The 23776-nt window shown below is 41.8% G+C and overlaps 1 protein-coding gene across 6 annotated transcripts in view; it reads right to left on the bottom strand.

Moving 5' to 3' along the window:
• Positions 1 to 23776, bottom strand: part of pcnt (pericentrin) — a 310179-nt gene that overhangs the window by 33236 nt on the left and 253167 nt on the right. For all 6 annotated transcript variants that reach the window (XM_043693410.2, XM_043693412.2, XM_043693413.2 and 3 more), the window contains 4 exons: positions 22512 to 22707; positions 14825 to 15047; positions 8929 to 9079; positions 5338 to 6045 (listed from right to left, as the gene is read on the bottom strand). In XM_043693410.2, coding sequence (XP_043549345.2) covers positions 5338 to 6045; positions 8929 to 9079; positions 14825 to 15047; positions 22512 to 22707 — 1278 coding nt within the window. The remainder of the gene's footprint in view (positions 1 to 5337; positions 6046 to 8928; positions 9080 to 14824; positions 15048 to 22511; positions 22708 to 23776) is intronic.

Below are 23776 nucleotides of genomic sequence, written 5' to 3'. Positions count from 1 at the left end.
TGTGGGTTTACATCTTTCTAAGAAATGTGAATTGACAGACTACCCAGCATCAACACAAGCTTGGAAAACATCAATGGTTTACCTCACCTTGAATATGAAAGATCTACACAAAATTATCCATGAGGCACTGTGAGCCATCAAAACAGAACTATTTAACAACAAGCCATAACCTCTTGCCCTGGTATATCCCCTACTTCATCACAACTATCAAGCTGAGGGAATAAACCTTAGTTAAATACAGGAGGGCATGCCAGGAGCAGTACCAGGCTTACCTAAAGTCAGGCGTCAACCTGGAGAAGCGACACAACAGGAAAACTTGTTAGTTAAAACAGCATAAGCAGCAAGTGATACAGCTAAGCAATTCGATAACCAATGGATCAGATCTAAGCTCTGCAGTCATGATGTCTCTGATCATGTTTTTGGGATCCTCGAGGGGGAGGGGGAGCAGCCCCAAGTCGTGGTCCACATAGATATTAACAACATAGGTAGGAAAAGGAATGGGGATTTAAGGCAGAAATTCAGGGAGCTAGGATGGGAGCTTAGTGCTAGAACAAACAGAGTTGTTATCTCTGGTTTGTTGCCCGTGCCACGTGCTGGTGAAGCAAGGAATAGGGAGAGAGGAGTTGAACACGTGACTACAGGGATGGTGCAGGAGGGAGGGTTTTGGATTCCTGGATAATTGGGGCTCTTTCTCGGTAGATGGGACCTCTACAAACACCTGAACGAGAGGGGTATCAATATCCTGGGGGTGGGGGAAATTTGTTAATGCTCTTCGGGAGGGTTTAAACTAATTCAGTAGGGGGATGAGAACGTAAATTGTAGTTCTAGTATACAGGAGGTTGCGTTTAGTGAGGTCTGAAATGAGGTTGCAAGGTCGCAAGAGGGCACTGGCAAGCAAGAAGTTGGTTTGAAGTGTGTCTACTTCAATGCCAGGAGCATCTGGAATAAGGTGGGTGAACTTTCAGCATTGGTTGGGATTTCGATGTTGTGGCCTTTTCGGAGACATGGATAGATCAGGGACAGGAATGGTTGTTGCGGGTTCCGGGATTTAGATGTTTCAGTAAGAATAGAAAAAATGGTAAAAGAGGGGGAAGTGTGGCATTGTTAATCAAGGACTGTATTACGGTGACAGAAAGGACATTTGAGTACTCATCTACTGAGGTAGTATGAGCTGAGGTTAGAAACAAGAAAGGGGAGGCCACTCTGTTGGGAGTTTTCTAAAGGCCTCTGAATAGTTCCAGAGATATAGAGGAAAAAGTAGCAAAGATAATTCTTGATAGGAGTGAGTGAGAAAGGGTAGTTGTTATGGGGGACTTTAACTTTTCAAATATTGACTGGCAATACTATAGTACAAGTACTTTAGATGAGTCAATTTTTTTCCAATGTGTTCAGGACGATTTCCTGACAAAGTATGTAGACATGGAAATGTGTTGCTGGAAAAGCGCAGCAGGTCAGGCAGCATCTAGGGAACAGGAGAATCGACGTTTCGGGCATTAGCCCTTCTTCAGGAATCCTGAAGAAGGGCTAATGCCCGAAACGTCGATTCTCCTGTTCCCTAGATGCTGCCTGACCTGCTGCGCTTTTCCAGCAACACATTTCCATCTCTGATCTCCAGCATCTGCAGACCTCACTTTCTCCTCACAGTATGTAGACAGGCCAATAAGGGGCGAGGCCACATTGGATTTGGAACTGGGTAATGAACCCGGCCAGGTATTAGACTTGGAGGTGATCACTTTGGTGATAGTGACCACAATTCAGTTATGTTTATTTTAGCGATGGAAACTGATAGGTATATATCACAGGGCAAGAGTTATGGCTGGGGGAAAGGCAATTATGATGCTATTAGGCAAGATTTAAGATGCATAGGATGGGGAAGGAAACTGCAGGGGCTGGGCACAATTGAAATGTGCAGCTTATTCAAGGAACAGCCACTGCATGTCCTTGATAAGTATGTACCTGTCAGGCAGGGAGGAAGTTGTCGAGCAAGGGAACCTTGGTTTACTAAAGAAGTTGAAGCTCTGGTCAAGAAGAAGGAGGTGGCTTATTTTAGGATGAGACATGAAGGTGCAGTTAGGGTGAGAGCCTTGCTGGCGAGTAAGGTTATCAAAAATTACAGAGGGATCTTGATCAGATGGGCAAATGGGCTGAGGATTGGCAAATACAATTCAATACAGGTAAGTGAGAGGTTTGGAAAGGCAAACCAATGTAGGACTTATACAGTAAATGGTAAGGTCGTGACAGTGCTGTGGAACAGAGACACCGAGGAGTGCAAGTAGATAGTTCTTTGAAACAGGTGTCACAAGTAGATAGGGTGATAAAGCATTTAGCATGCTGACCTTCATTGGTTGAGGCACTGAGCATAGGAGTTGGGACATTATGTTACTGCTGTACAAGTCGTTGGTGAGGTTGAAGTATTGTGTACAGTTTTGGTCACCCTGTTATAGGAAAGACATAGTTAAATTAGGAGGAGTGCAAAGAAGATTTAAGAGGACATTGCCAGGACTAGTAGTTATAGGGAGAGACTGGCCAGGATAGGACAGTATTCCTTGGAACTTAGGAGAATGAGGGGTGACTTTATTGGGGTGTATAAAATCATAAGGGGCATAGATAGGATGAATGCATAGTTATTTTTCCCCCCCACAGATGAAGAATTGAAAATTACAGGGCATAGGTTTAAAGTGAGCGGGGAAAGATTTGAGGAGGACCTGAGGGGCAACTTCTTGACAGAGTGGTACGTATATGGAAAGGGCTGCCAGAGGAGGTGGTTGAGGCAGGTACAATAGCAACATTTAAAAAACAGTTGGATAGGTACATGGATGGGAAAGATTTATAGGGATATGAACCAAATGTGGGCAATTGAAACTAGCTGAGTGGGCACCATGGTCAGCATGGATCAGTTTGGGCAAAAGGGCCTGTTTCCATGCTGTACTACTCTATGACGCTCTCAAACTGAATGGTGGATTTGATCACACTATGGTCACTGCCCCCTGGCGATTTCTTGACCTGAAGCTCCCTAATCAAGTCTGCCTTATTACAGAACACCAATTCCAGAATTGTCTGTTCCCTAGTGGGCTCCACCACAAACTGCTCCAAAAAAGGGAAAAACCCATCTCATAGACATTTCACAAATTCCTTTCCTTGTGATCCACTGCCAACCTGATTTTCCCAGTCCAGCTGCATATTGAAGTCCACTACAATTATTGTAATAATGCCTTTCTTTCATGCCTTTTCTACGTCCTGATTTATTTTCTTCCCCATATCCTGACTACTACTAGGAGGCCAAGAAACATTCTTTGACAAGAAACACTGTGCGCCATTCTGGAATCCACATTATAGGAGAGACATGATTGCACTGGAGAGACTGCAGAGGAGATTTTACCAGGCTTTTGCCTGGCCTGGTGAACTTCAGTTATGAAGCAAGATTGGAGCAGAGGAGACTGGGGTGCAGGGGGTTATTTACTGAGATAAATACAATTATGAGGGGCATTGACAGGGTAGATGGGACAAAATATTTCCTCTAGATGGAGGATTAATGACCAGGGCCTCAGAAGTAAAGTAAAAGACATGATGTTTAGAGGGGATACAAGGGAAATGTTTTCACTTAAAAGGGTGGTAGGGGCAGAAACCACATAACATTTTAAAAGTATTTAGATGCACACTAGCAAGCTGAAGTATACAAGGCTACATGCCAAGTGCTAGAAAATGGGATTCAAAATGTTAAATGGATTTTGACCAATACAGACTCAGTGGGCCAAATGGCCTTTTCCCTTGCAGACCTTGATGACCTTATATTAACACCATGGCTACAACACTAGGTCAGACACTATGAATTCTACGTGTTGCACCTAATCCACCGCTCAACTCCAAAAAGGTCTGTCCATCATCTACAAGAGATAAGTTAGAATCATGACAGAATACCCCCCATTTGCCCATTCACCACTTTAATATCCACCTTCTTCAGCACTGATGCTCAGTAACAGCAGTGTGCATCACCATCTACATGATTCATTGAACTAACCTATCATGCCACCTTCAATTGTAGCTTCTAAACCTGTAAGGTCTACAATCTGGAAGTGAATATGCAGCAAATGCTTGGAGACTCCAAACTACACATCATCCTTTTGCACTCAATTATACTACTTATGAAAGTGAAGATCCCATACACAGTACTTTGCTTGAGGTTCTCGCAACATTTCCTGTATGTTCTAAGATATTTATATGAAAAACATCCTGCATGTTCGAAGATATTTATATCCCCGTGTCTGCATGGGTTTCCTCCGGGTGCTCCGGTTTCCTCCCACAGTCCAAAGATGTGCAGGTCAGGAGAACTGGCCATTCTAAATTGCCCGTAGTGTTAAGTGCATTAATCAGAGGGAAATGGATTTGGGTGTGTTACACTTCGGAGGGTCAGTGTGGACTTGTTGGGCCGAAGGACCTAATTCCATACGTAGGGGATGTAATCTAATCTAATCTAATCTAATCTAGAAACTTGCAAGACTTGCTGTCTTGTACACTGTTACAACCATGCTGTTTTATCTGTACAGCATTTGGACAGAAGGGATAGCGCAATGCATCATTGATCTCTATTAAATTCTGTCTACCAATTATTCTGCTAGTCTGTGTCCTGTTGCAGGCAATTTTCATGCCATGATTGCATGTCGAAACAGGTTTGATACAATCGATAAATTTTGAAAATTTATTATGTCTTCAAATACTCAAATAACAATACACATTTAAAAACTGCCAAGGAACTGAATCTTGGAGAACACCAGAGTCTGTCATTCTACAGCCTGAAAACATTCATTTACCGCAACTCTTGGCTCTCTGTCGGGAAGCCAATCTTTTGATCCAAGCTGACAAATGCTCTGCCAATTAGCCTCAGCTTTGTTAACTTGTCTCTAAATGGAAACTTGTTAAAGGTTTTCTTAAAAATCCATAAATCCACAAAATCTGGTACTTCAACAAAAAGTTCAATGAGATGGGTCAAGTACTCTACCTTTTACAAAACCACGTTTGACTGTCCTTAACTAATTCAAACCTCTCCAAATGCCTATTAATAATTTTCCCTGTTAGTTGTTTCTAAAACCGTACCCACCTGTGATGTTAAGCTAGCTGGCCTGTTATCACCTTGAGTTCCCAGATACAGTTTCTTTAAGAGTTTCACATTTGCTACTATCCAAACTTGGGATGTCTCATTAAGTTAAAGACATCGCATATATGTATGTTACTTTAAAACCTTTGTTTAAAAAAAATCCATTAGAATCGAAAAACATTTCATCATTTTGACTTGAATTTCAATATAACCTTACTTTTGGGATGGACCAATTTGTTACTTACCATTCTGTCTTTCACCATCTCATATTCTTGCTCATGGTCAGCTAACTCTCGCCTCTCCTGTCTCCTCTCTCGATCCCGCTGATCATCCTTATTCCGCTCCTTTTCTTTAGCTGCAAGAATGTTCACTTGAAGTCTCTCTCGTTCAGTCTGCAGACGAAGGCTATGCTGCCTTTCAGATTCCAGTAAGCGGTTGAGCTCCTGAACTTGAGTCTGAACTGATTCAAGCATAGATCTCAGTTTGGAGCTGACTTCCCGTTCTTTTTGAACTTCCTGCCGGGACAGTTGGATTTCATCTTCAGCATTTCGCTTTGCTGTAATAGCTTGCTGTTGTGTTTTCTCAATCATAGTGGCAAGTTCAACAGTCCTCTTTCTTTCTTCCTCAAGTTGATTCTGCAGCTCTTTTATAAAGACACGGTCCTGAGTAGCAGTTTCATCCCGTCGGGAATTCAGATGCTGATATAGCTGTTCTGACCGATCACGCTCACGATCCAAGGAATCACTCAGTTCTGATAAGTTACTTCTCTCAATTTTCAGCAAGTCCTGAGTCTCTGCCAGTTTCTTGCGTTCTTGCGACAGCAAAGATTCAGTGTTCAATAATTTGGCTTCGAGTTCTTTGCGGCTAATGCTGTTTGCCACCCGCTCTTCTTCAAAGGCAGCAGACAATTGATTATTGTGTGCACGTTGCTCCTCAAGTACCTTCTGCAGTTTCTGAAATTAAACAGTCAGAATTTACTCAATCATCATAATCCTTCACTACCACCTGATGAAGGAGCATCGCTCCGAAAGCTAGTGTGCTTCCAATTAAACCTGTTGGACTATAACCTGGTGTTGTGTGATTTTTAACATCATAATTTTCAGCACTAATATCCAGATTTTTTTTTATATCTTGTACAAACTTCTCCCATTACAAAAGGATTCCATATACCAACTGCAGATAACTCCAAATTACAAATTGTCATTCTGTGTAACCAATAAAAAAGCACACATATCCTTTCAAGATGTATTTGAAGTAATTCCCTGGTATTTCTCTTTCCCCTCGGTCTCCTGCCAAGTAGGACCATAAGAAATAGGCCATTTGGCCCTTTGAGCCCCCTCCACTATTTAAAATGATCATGGCAGATCTGACATTCTCCATGTTCACTTTCCTCCCCTTTCCCAGTAACCCTTGATTCCTCTACTGATCAAGAAGCTACCTTCACCACAAACTTACACAAATTCCCACAGCTCTCTGTGGCAAGAATTACCAAAGACACTCAACCTTCTCAGAGAAGAAATTCCTTCTTATCTCAGTCTGAAATTGGCAATCTTTATTCTGAGACTATGCCCTCTGGTCCAAGACTCTCCCATGATGGAAATATCCTCTCAGAATTATTAAGTGGCCTGACAAAGTAAATGCTACATGTTTCATGGAGATCACCTCTCATTCTTCTAAAGTCCAGTGAGTGGAGTCACAAACTGTTTAACCTTTGCTCATAAGACAATCCTCTCATTCTTCTAAAGTCCAGTGAGTGGAGTCACAAACTGTTTAACCTTTGCTCATAAGACAATCCCTCTATACCCGGGATCATCCTAGTGAGCCTTCTCTGAACTGTCTCAAACAAAATGGTATTTTCCTTAAATAAGAGGACCAAAGCACACTCAGTACTCCATAGGAAGTTTCACAAGCACCGTGTACAGTTGCAGTGAGACTTCCCTACTCTTACGCTCCAAACCCCGTGAAATAACTCTATTGGCATTCCTGATTATGTGCTGCAATACTAGCTGTGTTTCATGTACAAGCACCCTCACATACCTTTGTGCTTCAGCTTTCTACAGTTCTTCTCCATTTAAATAATACTGTTCTTTTGTTCTCCCTTCCAAAATGAACTTCACTTTTTCTCCCATTATACTCCATTTGTCAACTTTTTGCCCACTTAAATATCACATTTTTTTGTATCTTTCTCTCAACCTGTCTTTTCACCTATTTGAGTGTCATCTGTAAACTTGGCTACAGTACATTCGCTGGTATTAAGGAACCTCTCCAAATCTGAAGTAATTGATAATCAGAGTGAAACTGTCCATTACCTAGAGTCATACGTTGTACGAAGGAAGACGATGGGAGGAGAATCTGAACATAGTGAGTTATTTTGAATGCAATTCATGACATTAAATTGGGCTCAATCTCTGGGTGACTGAAAATTGCATTATTTTTAAAGCATTTAATATTGACAGACAAACCTTGCACCATCCAAAAAAGGCAGTGAAAATACTAAGCAGGAGGAGAAAGGCAATAAATGCTGGCTAGCTAGCAACAGCCAAGTTTCACGAGTGAATAAAAAAAAAAAAGACTTTGGGAGGCTGTGTGAAATTTGGAGGTAAGACTGTGCCTCACATGTTGCTTTAGAGAGGTTTTTAATTATGCAGGTTAGATTGATCAATTTCCATTAAACCTGACACCACCCAGGACACACAGCTCACTTTAACTGATGGAGAGGCTGGGATTTTATATCCCTGGGTGTAGGAGGCTGAGGAGTGACCTCACAGAGGTTTTTAAAATCATTAGGGGTATGGACAAGGTGAATAGCCAAGATCTTTTTCTCAGGGCAGGGGAGTCCAAAACGAGAGAGCATAAGTTTAAGGTAAGAGGAGAAGGCTTTAAACGGGACCCGAGGTGCAACCTTTTCCACACAGAGGATGGTGTGTATATGGAACAAACTGCCAGAGGACGTGGTAGAGGCAGGTCAGATTTCAAAAATAATTTGAGGGATATGGGCCAAATGTAGTCAAATGGATGAGTTCAGTTTAGGAAACCTAGTTGGAATGAACAAGTTGGGCTGAAGGGTCCGTTTTGGTGTTGCATATCTTTATGAGTGTAATCATCTCAGTTCCAGGTCAGTGTTAGAGTTCCTCAGATCATCAGGTGCTTCTGAATGATTATTCCTCCCTTTTAAGCTCCAAGTGTGGATGCGTTTGTGATAGTTGTATTCAGATCCATTTGCAACTTCTCAGATCCTGAAGCAGTGACACCACAGAAGTGTCAGGTAATGATGAGATCATCTCACCATGTAGATCAAAATGCCTATCCACCATCTTAAATGATTATTCTCCAATGTTGGCTGTATTGTGCATCATTTACAAGATTCACTGCTCAAATTACCAAAGCTTCCATAAAAGCAGCTTCAGCATCCACTTCCTTCACCAAACCAAAAAGCAAAGTCAGTATGCACGTCAATAGGGTTTTCTCCATGCCATACACCTAACCTACTTGGAAATGTTTTAAATTCCTTCAAAACTTTGGTCAAGACTGAACTCCCTGCACTAGGTGTATTAATACAAAACAATCTAGTCATTGAAAGTGGTGGCTCACCACCATTTCTCTCAAATGCAATTGGAGGTACAAAGTATATACTTGCTTTAGCAGTGACATTCACATCCAATGGATGAATACAAGAAAATGTGACTGACAATGGTTGCAAACACTTCAGCCTTGTGTTAGCATTGGAGTGCTGAGTTTCCCCATCATTGAGGATGATGATATTGAAAGAAGCTCCTCCTTCCATTCATTATTGAAAAGTCACCACATCATAAACTCAAATTTTACTTCATACTTACCTGGTAACTTTGCCGTTCTAGCTCCTTGTGCTCTTTATAATGGTACTGTTCCTTTTCGATCTTGCTCTGCAACTGCTGTACATTATGTCGTTCTTGCTCAAACGCTTTTGCTGCCTTTAACAATTCATTTTCTTTAGCATTCAATTCTTCTCTAAAATGGGAAGGAGTGGCAGACATATGAGAAGGGTGCATTAACATAAAATAAGTGCAAGCAAATGTGCAATAAAAACAGAAACTCAAAAAAAATTAACAATAGAAATGAAACACAGACAGAATGGAAGCACATGGATGAAGAAGTTAGGTTTCAAGAAGAAAGATTTGTGGGCGGCACGGTTGCCTCACAGTGCCAGAGACCCGGGTTCAGTTCCCGCCTCAGGCGACTGACTGTGTGGAGTTTGCACGTTCTCCCCGTGTCTGCGTGGGTTTCCTCCGGTTTCCTCCCACAGTCCAAAGATGTGCAGGTCAGGTGAATTGGCCATGCTAAATTGCCCGTAGTGTTAGGTAAGGGGTAAATGTAGGGGTATGGGTGGGTTGCGCTTCGGTGGGTTGGTGTGGACTTGTTGGGCCGAAGGGCCTGTTTCTACACTGTAATGTAATCTAAATCTAATCTAAATAGAATTAAGGTTTCGAGTCCAGAAAGTTCTGATGAAGGATTATGCACTCGAAACGCTCTCTTGAGCTTTACACTGATGCTACCAGAACTGCCAAAACTTCTCCCACAATTTTTGCTTTTGTTTTACAATTCTAATCATTGATTGTGTATGAAAGTACATGGAAGCACAAGAGCCAGAGATTCATGTATCAAAAGCATATGTTCAAAAGTCTACAGCCACCAGCCAGAAAGCATTGCCTGAATTATCTGTTCGATCACTTTGCATATTTCTTTTTTTCTCTTTGCAATGAAGGGGCTCTTCAGATTTTGCAGATCCAGTACGTTTACATCACTCACTCCCAAAGCCCATCAATTTGGGAACAATAAAAGGACACAAGCAGATACTCGAGCTTTCCTGAACCAAGGGTGAAATAACTCCACAGAGGTTAGTATCCCATCACCAAATCACCACTTATTTGCATATGAACAGTCCTTGATTACAGTACTGCCTCATACAGAGTCAGGTACCAGAGCATCAGTATCTGTGACACTCAAACTTTGTGTGTCTGCCAGGAATCCCTGATTGGGGCTGTTAATCTGGACCAATCAGTGATCTTATATTCTATGAGATCCGGTTGGCTGATCCCATTACAGTCACTACATTCCTTCCCCGCTGAGTGCAGGACATAGGCCGGTCCTTTATTTTGGAGAGCAATCTGGGGCTTTTTTAGTAACAGGTCAACCACCTTAAGTGGGCATCTGCAATGACTAAGAACATTGGACCCGTGAAAGGTCCTGCACAATGTGCCAAGGTTTACCCAGCCATTCCACCCATGTAGGGATGCTGCTGGCGGTAATGTTTGCCCTTGTTGACATTTTAGGTACTGCTCCACCAGTGCAGCTATGTCTACATCCTAGCCTGACCACCAGACATAAGTTCTCACAAACATCTTCATTTTGGAGACCTTTGGAGGTCCTGGAGGAGTTCAGCCAATATTTGGAAAAGCGCAGCAGGTCAGGCAGCATCTAGGGAACAGGAGAATCGACGTTTCGGGCATTAGCCCTTCTTCTGAAGAAGGGCTAATGCCCGAAACGTCGATTCTCCTGTTCCCTAGATGCTGCCTGACCTGCTGCGCTTTTCCAGCAACACATTTCCATCTCTGATCTCCAGCATCTGCAGACCTCACTTTCTCCTTCAGCCAATATTTGTCCATGACTTTTGATTGGGACAATCACTCTTTCTCCCGATAACAATATGCCATCCTATATTGTGAGCTGGTCTCTCTCTGGGTCCAAAAAGGTTTAAATTCCAGTTATGACAGCCCTTTGGTTCCTCAGTTAATATCAGTTGTTTGACTTTGGAGAAGACTGGACCTTTCGGTGTCTAAAGTCTCATAATGTTAGCTGTGAGTGGGAGTGTGTCCAAAATATTTAATATCATTACAGCCTCTTCCATTGGGGGTACCACCAGTGGTCTGTTAATGGGAGGTGCCTTAATGCATCCGCAATTGTTACTTGGCCTGTTCTAACTTAGAATTCTAAGGTTGAATGTGGCCCAAGCAGTATTGCTTTGTCTTCTTTAAGCAGATCAAGTTGGGGTTTGTGGTCCATAATTTCCATTCTAGTTCCAATTTATGAGATTGCCATTTGGGGTATTGTCAGCCTGTGATATTTTTCAGTGGGTGATGGAGAACATTTTGCAAGTTCTACCTCAGGTCACTGTTTATGTAGATGATATCCTGACAATGGCAAAAACTAATGAAGATCAGTCCTAAGACTATGGAAATTGCGGTACAAGAACTTCCATCCAAAAATGAATTGGTGGAATGTACTGACTCCAAATATGACCCCAATCCTTATTTTTTAACATATCTGGGCATGTTTATGCTCCACATTACCCAAAGTGGTTAGCACTGCTGCCTCACAGCGCCAGAGACCCAGGTTCAATTCCCGCCTCAGGCGATTGACTGAGTGGACTTTGCACATTCTCCCAGTGTCTGGGTGGGTTTCCTCCGGGTGCTCCAGTATCCTCCCACAGTCCAAAAAGATGCAGGTTGGGTGAATTGGCCATGCTAAATTGCCTGTAGTGTTAGGTGAAGGGGTAAAGTGTAGGGGAATGGGTCTGGGTGCGTTGTGCTTCCGTGGGTTGGTGTGGACTTGTTGGGCCGAAGGGCCTGTTTCCACACTAAGTAATCTAAAAAAAAAGTCTGGGTGCATAAGCTATTTGGCATTCCTCTCTATTTAGCTGCCAATGACTAATACCATCCCAATGCCATATGGAGGTGGTGTCGCACATCAATACCAGATATTTCTTGGGATCATAGTGTATCAACACCTTACAGGATGACAGCTGTTTCTTTACTTCATTGAAAGCTAGGGTTTATCGATGAGATCATTTCCGAGGCAGACCCTTTTTTAGGAGTGGATGCAAAGATGCCAGGATAGATGTCACGTTGCGTATGAACTTTCTATAATAATTTACCAGCCCAATAAATTACCTAAACTCCTGGACAGGACATGGAAGCCGGGACATTTTTGATTGCCCTCACTTTATGTTCCAATTTTTGTTACCTGGTCTTGTCAACGGGCCTAGAATGCACATTTTTCCTTTCTTAAGCAAACAGCAACCTTGGAAAGCTTTAGGACTATATCTAAGTTCTCTAAATGTTCATTGTTAGTTTTTGCCGTTATCAGGATACCATCCAGGTAAACAGTGACCTGAGGTAAACCTTGCAAAATGTTCTCCATCATCCGCTGAAAAATTTCACAGGCTGACGACACCCCAAATGGTATTCTCATGAACTGGTTCAAGTCCTTACAGGCATTAATTATAGTATACTTCTGGGAATCCTGTTCTAAATAGAATTCCAAATAAGCATGGCTCACATCCACCTTCATGAAGGACAGCCCTCCCTTCTAGCTTTGCGTATAAATCTTCTGTCTGAGGGATTGGGCATTTATCTAGTTGTGTAAAATGGTACACTGTCGGTTTAAAATCCTCACAAGGCAAACTGACCTATCAGATTTCAAAACTGGTATGATCAGTGCTGCCCATACTGTGAATTGGACCAGTTTCTTCATATACCAGCCTTCTGACTTCTACCTCTACTTTTAACCGTAAGGGAAACAGCTTAGGGCTTTCTTTCCTAGTCAGCATGCAAAGTCATTTTGGCTCCTCTGATATTCTCTAAAACTACCTGGAAGTATTGAGTTTTTAATTAGGACTTCACTCAGGTAGCCATTTTCTAATTGAAAAACATTGAGCCAATCGAGGTGAATCTCTTGCAACCAATTTTGCCCCAGTAAGCTTGAGTCCAAGCCTTTTACTACAATCACTGGTAATTGAGCCAGCTGCTTTTCCTAAGACACCAGAACCAAAGTTGTACCCTTAATCAGTAAAGGTTTTTTGGTATCAGTTCTCAGCCAGTCTGAGGTCTTTGTGCAAAGATAAGGATTGGGGTCCAGAGCAAATTTTATTAAAACTGGTTCTGTGTTTACCGATACTGCTGCACCGGTATCAGCCTCTCTTAGAGCCAGATGACCATTTAACCAGATGTTTATCTTGACTGGTTCGGATTTCAATGTTGCTAAGTAACATCTGTTTCAGATCAGACATAGATGAATTTTTGCAGGGTATGACCTTTCCTGGATACTGGCCTATGAGCTATTTTACTCAAACCTGGGTCTAGTAGGACCCTTTTGCTGTCTTGCATCTGCATACTGGCAATAACTTGCCAGCCATCATCTTGAAAATTTTTGCTGAGGCTTGGCTTTGCTGTGGGCCAAGCTAGAGTCCCTCTGGTCAATATATGTCCTGAGTGAGGCTATGCAATTGCCTGTACTCGAGTGACATTCCCCAAGCTTAGTCAACTGTTGAGAGTGTTCACTTCCATTGGAATACCCTGCAACTCATATGCTCCAAACTGTTCTTTCTAATGGTAATGCCAGTTGTAGTAACTGTTTGAAGTCCAGCTGGGTTTCAGCTAGGTGTTTTAGTATTGCTACATCATTAATCCTACAGACCAGATAGTCTCTAAGCATCTTTTATTGGGTTAAACCACATTCATAAGCTTCTGCCAGTCATCTTAATTTAGTCAAAAACCCTGCTGCTGATTCTCGAATTGCTGAGTAAAAGTAATAGTGTCTCAGAATTAGGGGAGGCTTGGGGTCATAATATTCCTTAACTGTATCTGTCAATTCTAGAAAGGTTTTAGCATCTGGTGCCTCCTGGAAAGTTAGGCTCCTAAAGACAGAAAAAGCTTCAGCTCCATAGGCTGTCAGGAGAATTAGTTGCTGTTTAGCATTTGCTACCATGTCGTTTACCAGGAAAATAATAACACTTTCTTTCTACACACTGGGCCCTGCCCTTAACTGCAGGGCTGAACAATTCAAGCTTCCCAAACGAATGCATGATTTAAGAAATGCTTACCCCCAACTCAAAAATGACTGTTGTGAGCACATTTCCTCAAGATCATGCTGTACTCTTGACACTAATGAAATAACCTCACACAGGCTAGTATCCTATCAGCTCTTTATTTTCACATGATCAGTTCTTGGTTATAGTAATGCCTCATCCAGAGTCAGGCACCAGAGTGTCAGTATCTTTGATGCTCAACATTTTTATGTTGAGACCAAATTAACAAACCCAATCAGGGAACTCATATTCTATGAGGTCCAGCTGATTGAAACAAGGTCAATCACTGCAAAAGGCATCTCGTTTATCACTTGCGAAGTGCAAGATTTATGCTCCTTTGAGGTTAACAATTCCTCAGAAAAGGAACACCATGACTGCAGAGAAACATGTTCTCAGATCATAAGGGATACATTTTAAGTATCTGAACCTTTACCAATGACCCTCATTCACCCATCTTAGGAGAACCATTAATTTGCATGATTTCTCTCTGATTGTGAAATTAACCAGCAGTCAGGGGGAAATCATATCATGTATTCTTTCCAGTTTCTTTTACAGCAGAGAAACGTAGCTAAAGTTTTCTACTTTCAGACTGATTCAGGCTACTTATACAATAACACCACTGACATATTTAACAAGTGAGTACCTAAAGTTTTCTGCAGTTCATTGCCTATCAAGCTGGATTCCAAGTGGCAGACCACACTCATATTGCACATACCTGTGCAGCTTGTCTTATCTGCTAGAAAATTAGTAAACAGAGTTGTTTCTGATACCAAAACTTGAGTCAAATTTCAGATTATGCATTATGTTGTTACAGCTGAATAATGGTTATCATGTCTGAGAGAAATGGAATAAATATATCACATAAATAATCAATATTTAGGTCTACAAACCGAAGCTTCTGCAGGTTTTGTTGTAGCTCATGTCGTGTCTGTAATGCAGCCTGCAGTTCACCTGAGACTTCAGACAGGTCTGACTTCAGCTCAGTTAATGAAGTTTGTTCTGTTTGTAATTGTTGGTGGAGCTTGGCAACTCGTTCTTGCTCTGCTTTCAGGGTGTTTTGTAAATTGGTTGTTATGATCTGTTCTTGCTGAAGCTTGTATTCCAGCAACTCCACTATAGGGTAGAATAAACACGGTTATAAACTGTTTTGCCATCTGAAGCTTGAGCACAACTTTGAGATTTGCAATAGATTAACTTAAATTATTAATCACATTTGTACACTCACTTTCAGCACTCTCTGTAACATACATTACCACCATCCAACTTCTGAGAGATCTCTCCCAATCCTGTTCTTTAACCAAATATCAAGTACAGTATGTGGAAAAAGTGGTCCTGTAACCTACCGATTTACCTTTCCCTACAAATAATGTTGGTGGTAAATATTAGAAGTGGGATACTATCTCAATTCTCATAACCGACAAAAATTAAAACCCAGACCCCTGGAATTGTAGCCATGAGAAAATACTCTATGTTATAGCTACATGTGCATTAGAGAGGCAATGGTATAGTGGCAATGTCATTGGATTAAAAATAATGTTCTGTGGACATGTTTTGGATCCCACCATGGCAGATGAAGAAATGTACATTCACTAAAAATGCAGAATATATATGCTGGTCTAACAGTGCCCATCTAATCACTGATATCCTTACTGACAGTCAGACTCTCCAACCACTCGGATTTATGACAGCACATGAACCAATAGCCATGCTCAGACAACTCACCAGAACAAAAGCCATCATTTACAGACAAATGTGGCATACAAGATTCCAAGCAGATACTGCATGAAACACCATGAGACAAACAGGCAGATAACTAGCGATCCACATTCATGAACATGAACTCGCCAATAAATGCCATGACCAGCTATCCTTAGCATCTATACACACAGACAACAAGGACCACAAATTTGACAACACAGCAATAATAGGACAAGCCAAACAGAGGACAGCCAGAGAATTCCTAGAAGCTTGGCACTCATCCATGGTCTCCATCAATAAATACATTGACCAGTGTAACGAATAACCGGAACCAGTAACCGGTTCATTCCTGCAGGAATGAAACCTAATAAATTCACAAGAGGCTCCACAGCATTGAGGATTTCACATAGAAAGGGGACGAATCATCTGCAAACCAAAGTCCTAGCTCGGCGAACATACCCACAACAACTGAAACTGGCACGTGAGCAACACGTGGGCGGCACCGTGGCACAGTGGTTAGCACTGCTGCCTCACAGCGTCAGAGACCCGGGTTCAATTCACGCCTCAGGCGACTGACTGTGTGGAGTTTGCACGTTCTCCCAGTGTCTGCGTGGGTTTCCACTGGGTGCTCCGGTTTCCTCCAACAGTCCAAAGATGTGCAGGTCAGATGAATTGGCCATGCTAAATTGCCCATAGTGTTAGGTAAGGGGGAAATGTAGGGGTATGGGTGGGTTGCGCTTCGGCGGGGCGCCGTGGACTTGTTGGGCCGAAGGGCCTGTTTCCACACTGTAAGTAATCTAAAAAAAAATTTTTACACAAACTTTTAATAGGTAATACGTGGTGGCCCTGTCAACAATGTCCACATCCCTTGACCAAATTAAAAATTCAAAACTGAAAATACAGTAACAACCCCATCAAACCACAACCAAGAACTTCTTAAAATTTGTAGAATAGTGTCACATCCCAACATTTCACTACACTTTGTTATAATTTCAGGTGCCTTCCGAGCAAGTCAATAAGCCAAACGGCCCAGATTAAAATTAAGTTGGTATTTTGCTTACTTTACTGACGGCTTGTTGAAATGAAAATAGCCAAAATAATTAAGAAATTTTCACAGTAAATGAGAATGCCAAGATACTGAAATATGATTCTTGCTGGTAAAGCTAACATTCATACCTGTACTGAAAATATGGTGATGAGCTTTCATTTGTTCACAATAAAGTGGTTTTCAGGGGGTTAGAAATAACATTTTTTAAATTCTCTTACGGGATGAGGACATCATTGGCTAGGCCAACACTTATTGCCCATCCCTAATTTCCCAGAGGACAGTTATGAGTCAACCACATTAATGTGGGACAGCAGTCATACGTCAGCCAGAAAGCATACATCAAGAACTATACACTTAGGTTTGGGGGTTGTAAAATTCCTTAACTAAATCCATCAACTCTTGGAGGTTTTAGTATCTGGTGCCTCAGGGAAAATTAGATTCCTTATAACGAAAAAGGTTGCAAATCCCACAAACAGTCAGGAGAATTATTCATTGCTTTTCATCTATCAGTTATCATTTGTCTGGAAAAACAATGCATTCTTTACACATAACTGGGCCCAGTCTTCAACGGCAGGATTGAATGAGTCAAGTTTCCCTAATAACAGCATGATGCCAGAAATGCTTACTCCAACTCAAAGATGACTGTTGCAAGCGAATTTCTTCAGGCGCATGCTTTTCTCTTGTCACCACTGAAATAACTCCACAGAGGCTGGTATCCCATCACCAAGTCACCATTTATTTACACATGGAGAGTCCTTGATACTGATCCAAAGATTGGTAGAGGGACAGGTAGCATTGAGGCTGCAGAAGGATTTGGAAAGGTTCGGAGAGAGAGCAAAGTAGTGGCAGATAGATTACAAAGTGGAAAAGGGTGAGGTAGGAAGAATAGAGGAATGGACTATTTTCTAAACGTGAAGAAAACTCAGAAGTATGAAGTGCAAACAGACTTGGGAATTCTAGTCCAGAATTTTTTCAAGGTAAACTTGTGGGTTGAGTCAGTAGGTAGAAAGGCAAATGCAATGATGGCATTTACCTTGAGAGGACTTGAATCTAAAGGCAGAGATGTACTTGTGAGGCTCTAAAAGGCTGTGGTCAGACCAAATTTGGAGTAATGTGTGCAGTTTTGGGCCCCAATTCTCAGGAAAGATGTACTGGCCCTGAAGCACGTTCAGTGGAGGCTCATGAGAATGGTCCCAGGAATGAAAAGCTTAACATATGAGCAACGTTTGAGGATTCTGGGTCCATATTTGATGGGGTTTAGAAGGACGAGGGGAGATCTAATTGAAACATACAGAATACTGAATGGCCTGGACAGAGTAGATGTTGTGAAAATGTTTCTATTGGTAGGAGAGACTAGAACCCGAGGGCATAGCCTTAGAGTAAAGGGAAGACCTTGTAGAACAGAGATAAGAAGAAACTTCTTCAGCCAGAGAGTGGTGAATCTATGGAATTCATTGCCACAAAAGGCTGTGGAGGCCAGGTCATTGAGTATATTTAAGACTGAGATAGGTAGGTTCTTGAGTATCAAGGGGATCAAGGATTATGGGGAGAAATCGGGAGAATGGAAGTGAGAAACGATCAGACATGATTGAATGGTGCAGCACACTTGATGTGCTTGAATGGCCTAATTTCTGCTCCTATGTCTTATGGTCTTATCTCAACTCTCAGTGAGCTGGATGTCTTAATAGATTTACAGCCCCAACCAGGAAACTCATATTACTGAGGTCCATCTGTCTGACTTCATTATAATCACTATATTGAACGAACACCTTTATCTCAGAGAAACTATTCTTGTATCTAATTTCAATTATCTGTCTAAATTTTAAAAATTGCTCACCCAAACTTCTGAATGGCTTGACATTTTTTTTCCTCTCCTATTTGTTAAGGTGCCCCACGATATGCTATTGAACAAAATATGGATACATGGGATTGAGGGTGCTTTAATGGTTTAGATCAGAAATTGTCTAGCTGAAAGAAGACAGAAGTTGGTGGCTGATGGGAAGCATTCATCCTGGAGTCCAGTTACTAGTAATGTACCGCAAGGATCTGTTTTGGGGCTACTGCTGTTCGTCATTTATAAAATTACCTAGGTGAGGACATAGAAGGATGGGTTAGTAAAGTTGCAGATAATACGTCAGTGGAGCTGTGGATAGTGCTGAAGGATGTTGCAGGTTACAGAGGGAAATAGATAAACTGCAGAACTGGGCTGAGAGGTAGCAAATAGAGTTTAATGTGGAAAACTGTGGAAGGAGCAACAGGAATAAAGAGTACTGGGCTAACGGTAAGATTCTTGGCAGTGTAGATGATCAGAGAGATCTCCGTGTCCATGTACATAGGTCCATGAAATTTGCCACCCAGGTTGATAGGGTTGTGAAGAAGGCATACAGTGTGTTGGCATTTACTGAGTTTTGGAACCAAGAGGTCATGCTGCAGCTATACCAAACTCAGTTGCGGCCGCACTTGGAGTATTGTGTACAGTTCTGGTCACCGCATTATAGGAAGGATGAGAGAGCTTTGGAAAGGGTTCAGTGGAGATTTATGATGATGTTGCCTGGTATGGAGGGAACGTGTTATGAGCAGAGACTGAAGGACTTGAGGCTGTTTTTGTTAGAGAGGAGGTGGTTGAGAGGTGACTTAATTGAGACATACAAGATAATCAGAGGATTAGATAGGGTGGTCAGTGAGAGCATTTTTCCTCGGATGATGCTGGCTAGCCCAAGGGGATGTAGCTTTAAATTGAGGGGTGATAGATATAGGACAGATGTCAGAGGTAGTTTCTTCACTCAGAGAGTAGTAGGGGCGTGGAAAGGCCTGCCTGCGACAGCAGTAGACTTATCAACTTTAAAGGGCATTTAAATGGTCATTGGATAAACATATGGATGAAAATGGAACAGTATAGGATAGATGGGCTTCATACTGGTTCCACAGGTTGGCACAACATCGAGGGCCGTAGGGGTCTGTACTGTGCTGTAATGTTCTATGCTCTACATTGTAAATCCCAAAATATAAACAAGATTTTCAGTAACACCCCAGAAGGACTTCAGTCATCTGCTCTCCGAATTATGGCTCCAAAAACTGACCTAGTTAATTATTAAACCTCTTCACACGAATGGATCAAAGTCGCAATGCGGCTAGGTTAAATTCCAAACTTTTCAGGTGATATTAATACACAGATGCAAATCACACACCTCTCATCACAACAATAATCTGGGATCAAGAATTCCAGAAATTCACAACTCCAACCGAGATCCATAGAAGTTTTACATTTTTTTTCCATTTGATCTTCTCATTCTTTTAAACTTTGGAGAACAGAATCTTAGTCTGTTCTGTTCGCCAGCTGGGAATTTGTGTTGCAGACATTTCGTCTCCTGTCTAGGTGACATCCTCACAGGAGCCTCTTGTGAAGCGCTTCTGTGATCTTTCCTCCGGCATTTGTAGTGGTTTGAATCTGCTGCTTCCGGTTGTCAGTTCCAGCTGTCCGTTGCAGTGGCCGGTATATTGGGTCCAGATCGATGTGCTTATTAATTGAATCTGTGGATGAATGCCATGCCTCTAGGAATTCCCTGGCTGTTCTCTGTTTGGCTTGTCCTATAATAGTAGTGTTGTCCCAGTTGAATTCATGTTGCTTGTCATCTGCGTGTGTGGCTACTAAGGATAGCTGGTCGTGTTGTTTCGTGGCTATTTGGTGTTCATGGATGCGGATCGTTAGCTGTCTTCCTGTTTGTCCTATGTAGTGTTTTGTGCAGTCGTTGCATGGGAGTTTGTACACTACGTTGGTTTTGCTCATGCTGGGTCCTTCGTTCTGGTGAGTTGTTGTCTGAGAGTGGCTGTTGGTTTGTGTGCTGTTATGAGTCCTAGTGGTCACAGTAGTCTGGCTGTCAGTTCGGAAATGCTCTTGATGTATGGTAGTGTGGCGAGTCCTTTGGGTTGTGGCATGTCCTTGTTCCGTTGTTTTTCCCTTAGGCATCTGTTGATGAAACAGAGAACAGCCAGGGAATTCCTAGAGGCATGGCATTCATCCACAGATTCAATCAATAAGCACATCGATCTGGACCCAATATACCAGCCACTGCAACGGACAACTGGAACTGACAACCGGAAGCGGCAGATTCAAACCACTACAAATGCCGGAGGAAAGATCACAGAAACGCTTCACAGGAGGCTCCAAAGCACTGAGGATGTCACCTAGACAGGGGACGAAACGTCTGCAACACAAATTCCCAGCTCGGCGAATAGAACCACAACAACGAGCACTCGAGCTACAAATCTTCTCACAAACTTTGAGAATCTTAGTCTACTTGATCTCCTATCATTGAATAATCTTTCCATTCAAGAATGAGTCTGGTGACATGTTATTGCACTTGCTCCAAAGAAAGTATATCCTTCCTTATGTAAAAGAGCATTGTGCAGAACTCTGGCCGAAGTGTGGTCTCATCACAGTGCTGTACAATCTTCATTTATACACCAATTCCCTTGCAACCAAGGCGAACTTACAACTCATTCTGAAGCAAAGTTGTATCCAAGATGTTATCTTTGTGAAATACATACACAAAATGCATGAAATATCAACATGTGTCAATATCTTTTTTCAAAATATTCTACTTTTCTATTTTTCCTATTAATGTGAAAAACTTCACACCTTACATGTACTTAACCACAATGTAATTAGTGGAGAACCCATCACAATTTCTTTGTATCTTCCCCAGAGCTTACTTTCTCCCCAACAATAAATCTGAAATAATACCCTTGATCTTCATGTATTAAGCACAGATAGTAAATAGTTTAAACAGTACAGATTAAGCATTGACTCTTGTGATCCGACTAGTTAGCGTGTCCCAACTTGAAAATTACCCTTCATTCTTTTTCTCAGCTATCCCAATTCTGAGAACTTACCTTCATCAATAATCTCTTTGTCAAGCTGTTCTTGAAAATCAACATATACCAGACAATGGATCCTCTAGTTACCATCTCAGCTAGTTACCATCTCAAAAAATAAATTCCCATTCATATACTAATATTGACGAAATATATGTTTAGATTACTTACAGTGTGGAAACAGGCCCTTCGGCCCAACAAGTCCACACCGACTCGCCAAAGCGTAACCCACCCAGACCCATTCCCCTACATTTATTTCTTCACCATGGCCAATTCACCTAACCTGCGCATTTTTGGATTGAGGGAGGACACCGGAGCATCCAGAGGATGGCCCACGCAGACATAGGGAGAATGTGCAAACTCCACACAGAGAGTCGCCTGAGGCAGGAATTGAACCCGGGTCTCTGGCGCTGTGAGGCAGCAGTGCTAACCACTGTGCCACCGTGCCGCCCAAATGTTCTGTTTGTTCATATCTAATAAGACACCTTGGATTTTTCTCACTCCTGATAGGCCAACTCCTCATTCCCCCTGGGAATTGTTCCCGAACCTGGGAAATTATGGTGCTCGAATCCAATGAATACATTGCCTTGCTTCAGTTTCCCAAAAAACAGATTAAATTAGACAATGCTACAAACATGTTGTTGAGAAATCGAGTTGCTGGATGATAAATTAGTATACACTGACAAAATTAACACTTGTTTCAAAAGCCATAGAAAGCTATGAGAAGGTAAATGTAGGAGGCGAAGCATTGTTTGATGGCCCATCAGAAACTCGAGGCAATAAAGACAAACAAATCAGCACTTTACCAGAACTTTTGTGGCCAAAATGTTAGCTGGGAAACTACCCAGGCTAAATATTCAGACAAGGTCTTTACTTGACAGCTGCTGAAATTATAAAATCTCAGTAACTCCTGTTTCTTTGACCATTAAGACCAACATCATCCACCTTTCAAATACCTTGTCTACGAAGTGGCCGCTCCTGCTTCTTGGCTTGCTCCTCTGCACTGGTGAGGGTATCCTGTAACTGCTGCAGTTTTTCTTGATGTTGAAGATGTGCAATCCTGAGCTGCGAACGGAGGTCCTGCACCTCTGATAATAAGCTATTTCTGTCCACAGATAAGAGGTCTTCCAGCACAGATAGTTGCTGTTTCTCCTAAATAGATAGGAAAGGTAAGAGGCTTAAATACATTTCTGTAAATTACCGGCGTTCTTTGAATTGGGTTGATCCTCTCTATTGATAGGGAGGAGATCACAGAATTGCTACAATGCAGAGAACAGCCATTCGGCCCACCACGCGGATGTCAGCTCTTCAAATGAACATCATTACTTTTTTGCTTTTCCCAATACCCTTGCACCTTATTTTTAACCAAATAATCATACAATACCCTTTTGAATGACTCAATTGAATGTACCTTCACCACACTTCCAGGTAGTGCATTCCATATCTTAAATGTTCACTCAGTGGAAAGGTTTTTCACCCTTGTTTCTTTAGCAGATGACTTTAAATTTATGCCCTCTTGTTGTCCTTTTTACTAGAAGGAACAGTTCTTTTCTTATCTAATTTATTCAAGCCCACTCATGATTTTGAAAGCCTCTATTGGATCTCCTCTTAACTTGAGATAATGGGTTATTAGTATCAGCTGAAACTTTTAGCAATTTTTAGGGTGGCTAAAAAGCAAAAATCAGAGCATGAAGGGAAACATGCAAGAAACAGAAGAACTGCCAGTAAAAGTTTTGACAAACATCTAGAAAAGGAAAAGGGTAGCTAAAGTGAGCATTAGTCCCTTAGAGGGTAGACAAAGGAGTTAATAATTATAAATGAGGATAGTAGCAGACAGTAAAAGCACTAAGAGTATTAAAAAAAATGGAGAAAGTGAGGTCTGCAGATGCTGGAGATCAAAGTTGAAACTTTATTGCTGGAACAGCACAGCAGGTCAGGCAGCATCCAGGGAACGTCGAATCGTCGAATCTCCTGTTCCCTGGATGCTGCCTGACCTGCTGTGCTGTTCCAGCAATAAAGTTTCAACTATTAAAAAAAAATCACAATCATGAGAGAAAAACCAGTAGGTAAATTAATGGGACTTCAGACTGACAAGTCTCCTGGGTCTGGTGTCCTAGGATCGTAAAAGGAAATAGCTACAGATGCATTGGTTGTAATCTTCCAAACTCTCCTCAATTTTGGAAATGTAACACCACTATTTAAGAAAGGAGGGAGACAGAAA

Source organism: Chiloscyllium plagiosum, unplaced genomic scaffold (assembly GCF_037043375.1).
Source record: "Chiloscyllium plagiosum isolate Xiang-an unplaced genomic scaffold, Cpla_swu_hap1 HiC_scaffold_7, whole genome shotgun sequence".
In the NCBI taxonomy this organism is placed as follows: Eukaryota; Metazoa; Chordata; class Chondrichthyes; order Orectolobiformes; family Hemiscylliidae; genus Chiloscyllium; species Chiloscyllium plagiosum.
This window is presented reverse-complemented; position numbering and strand designations above follow the sequence as displayed.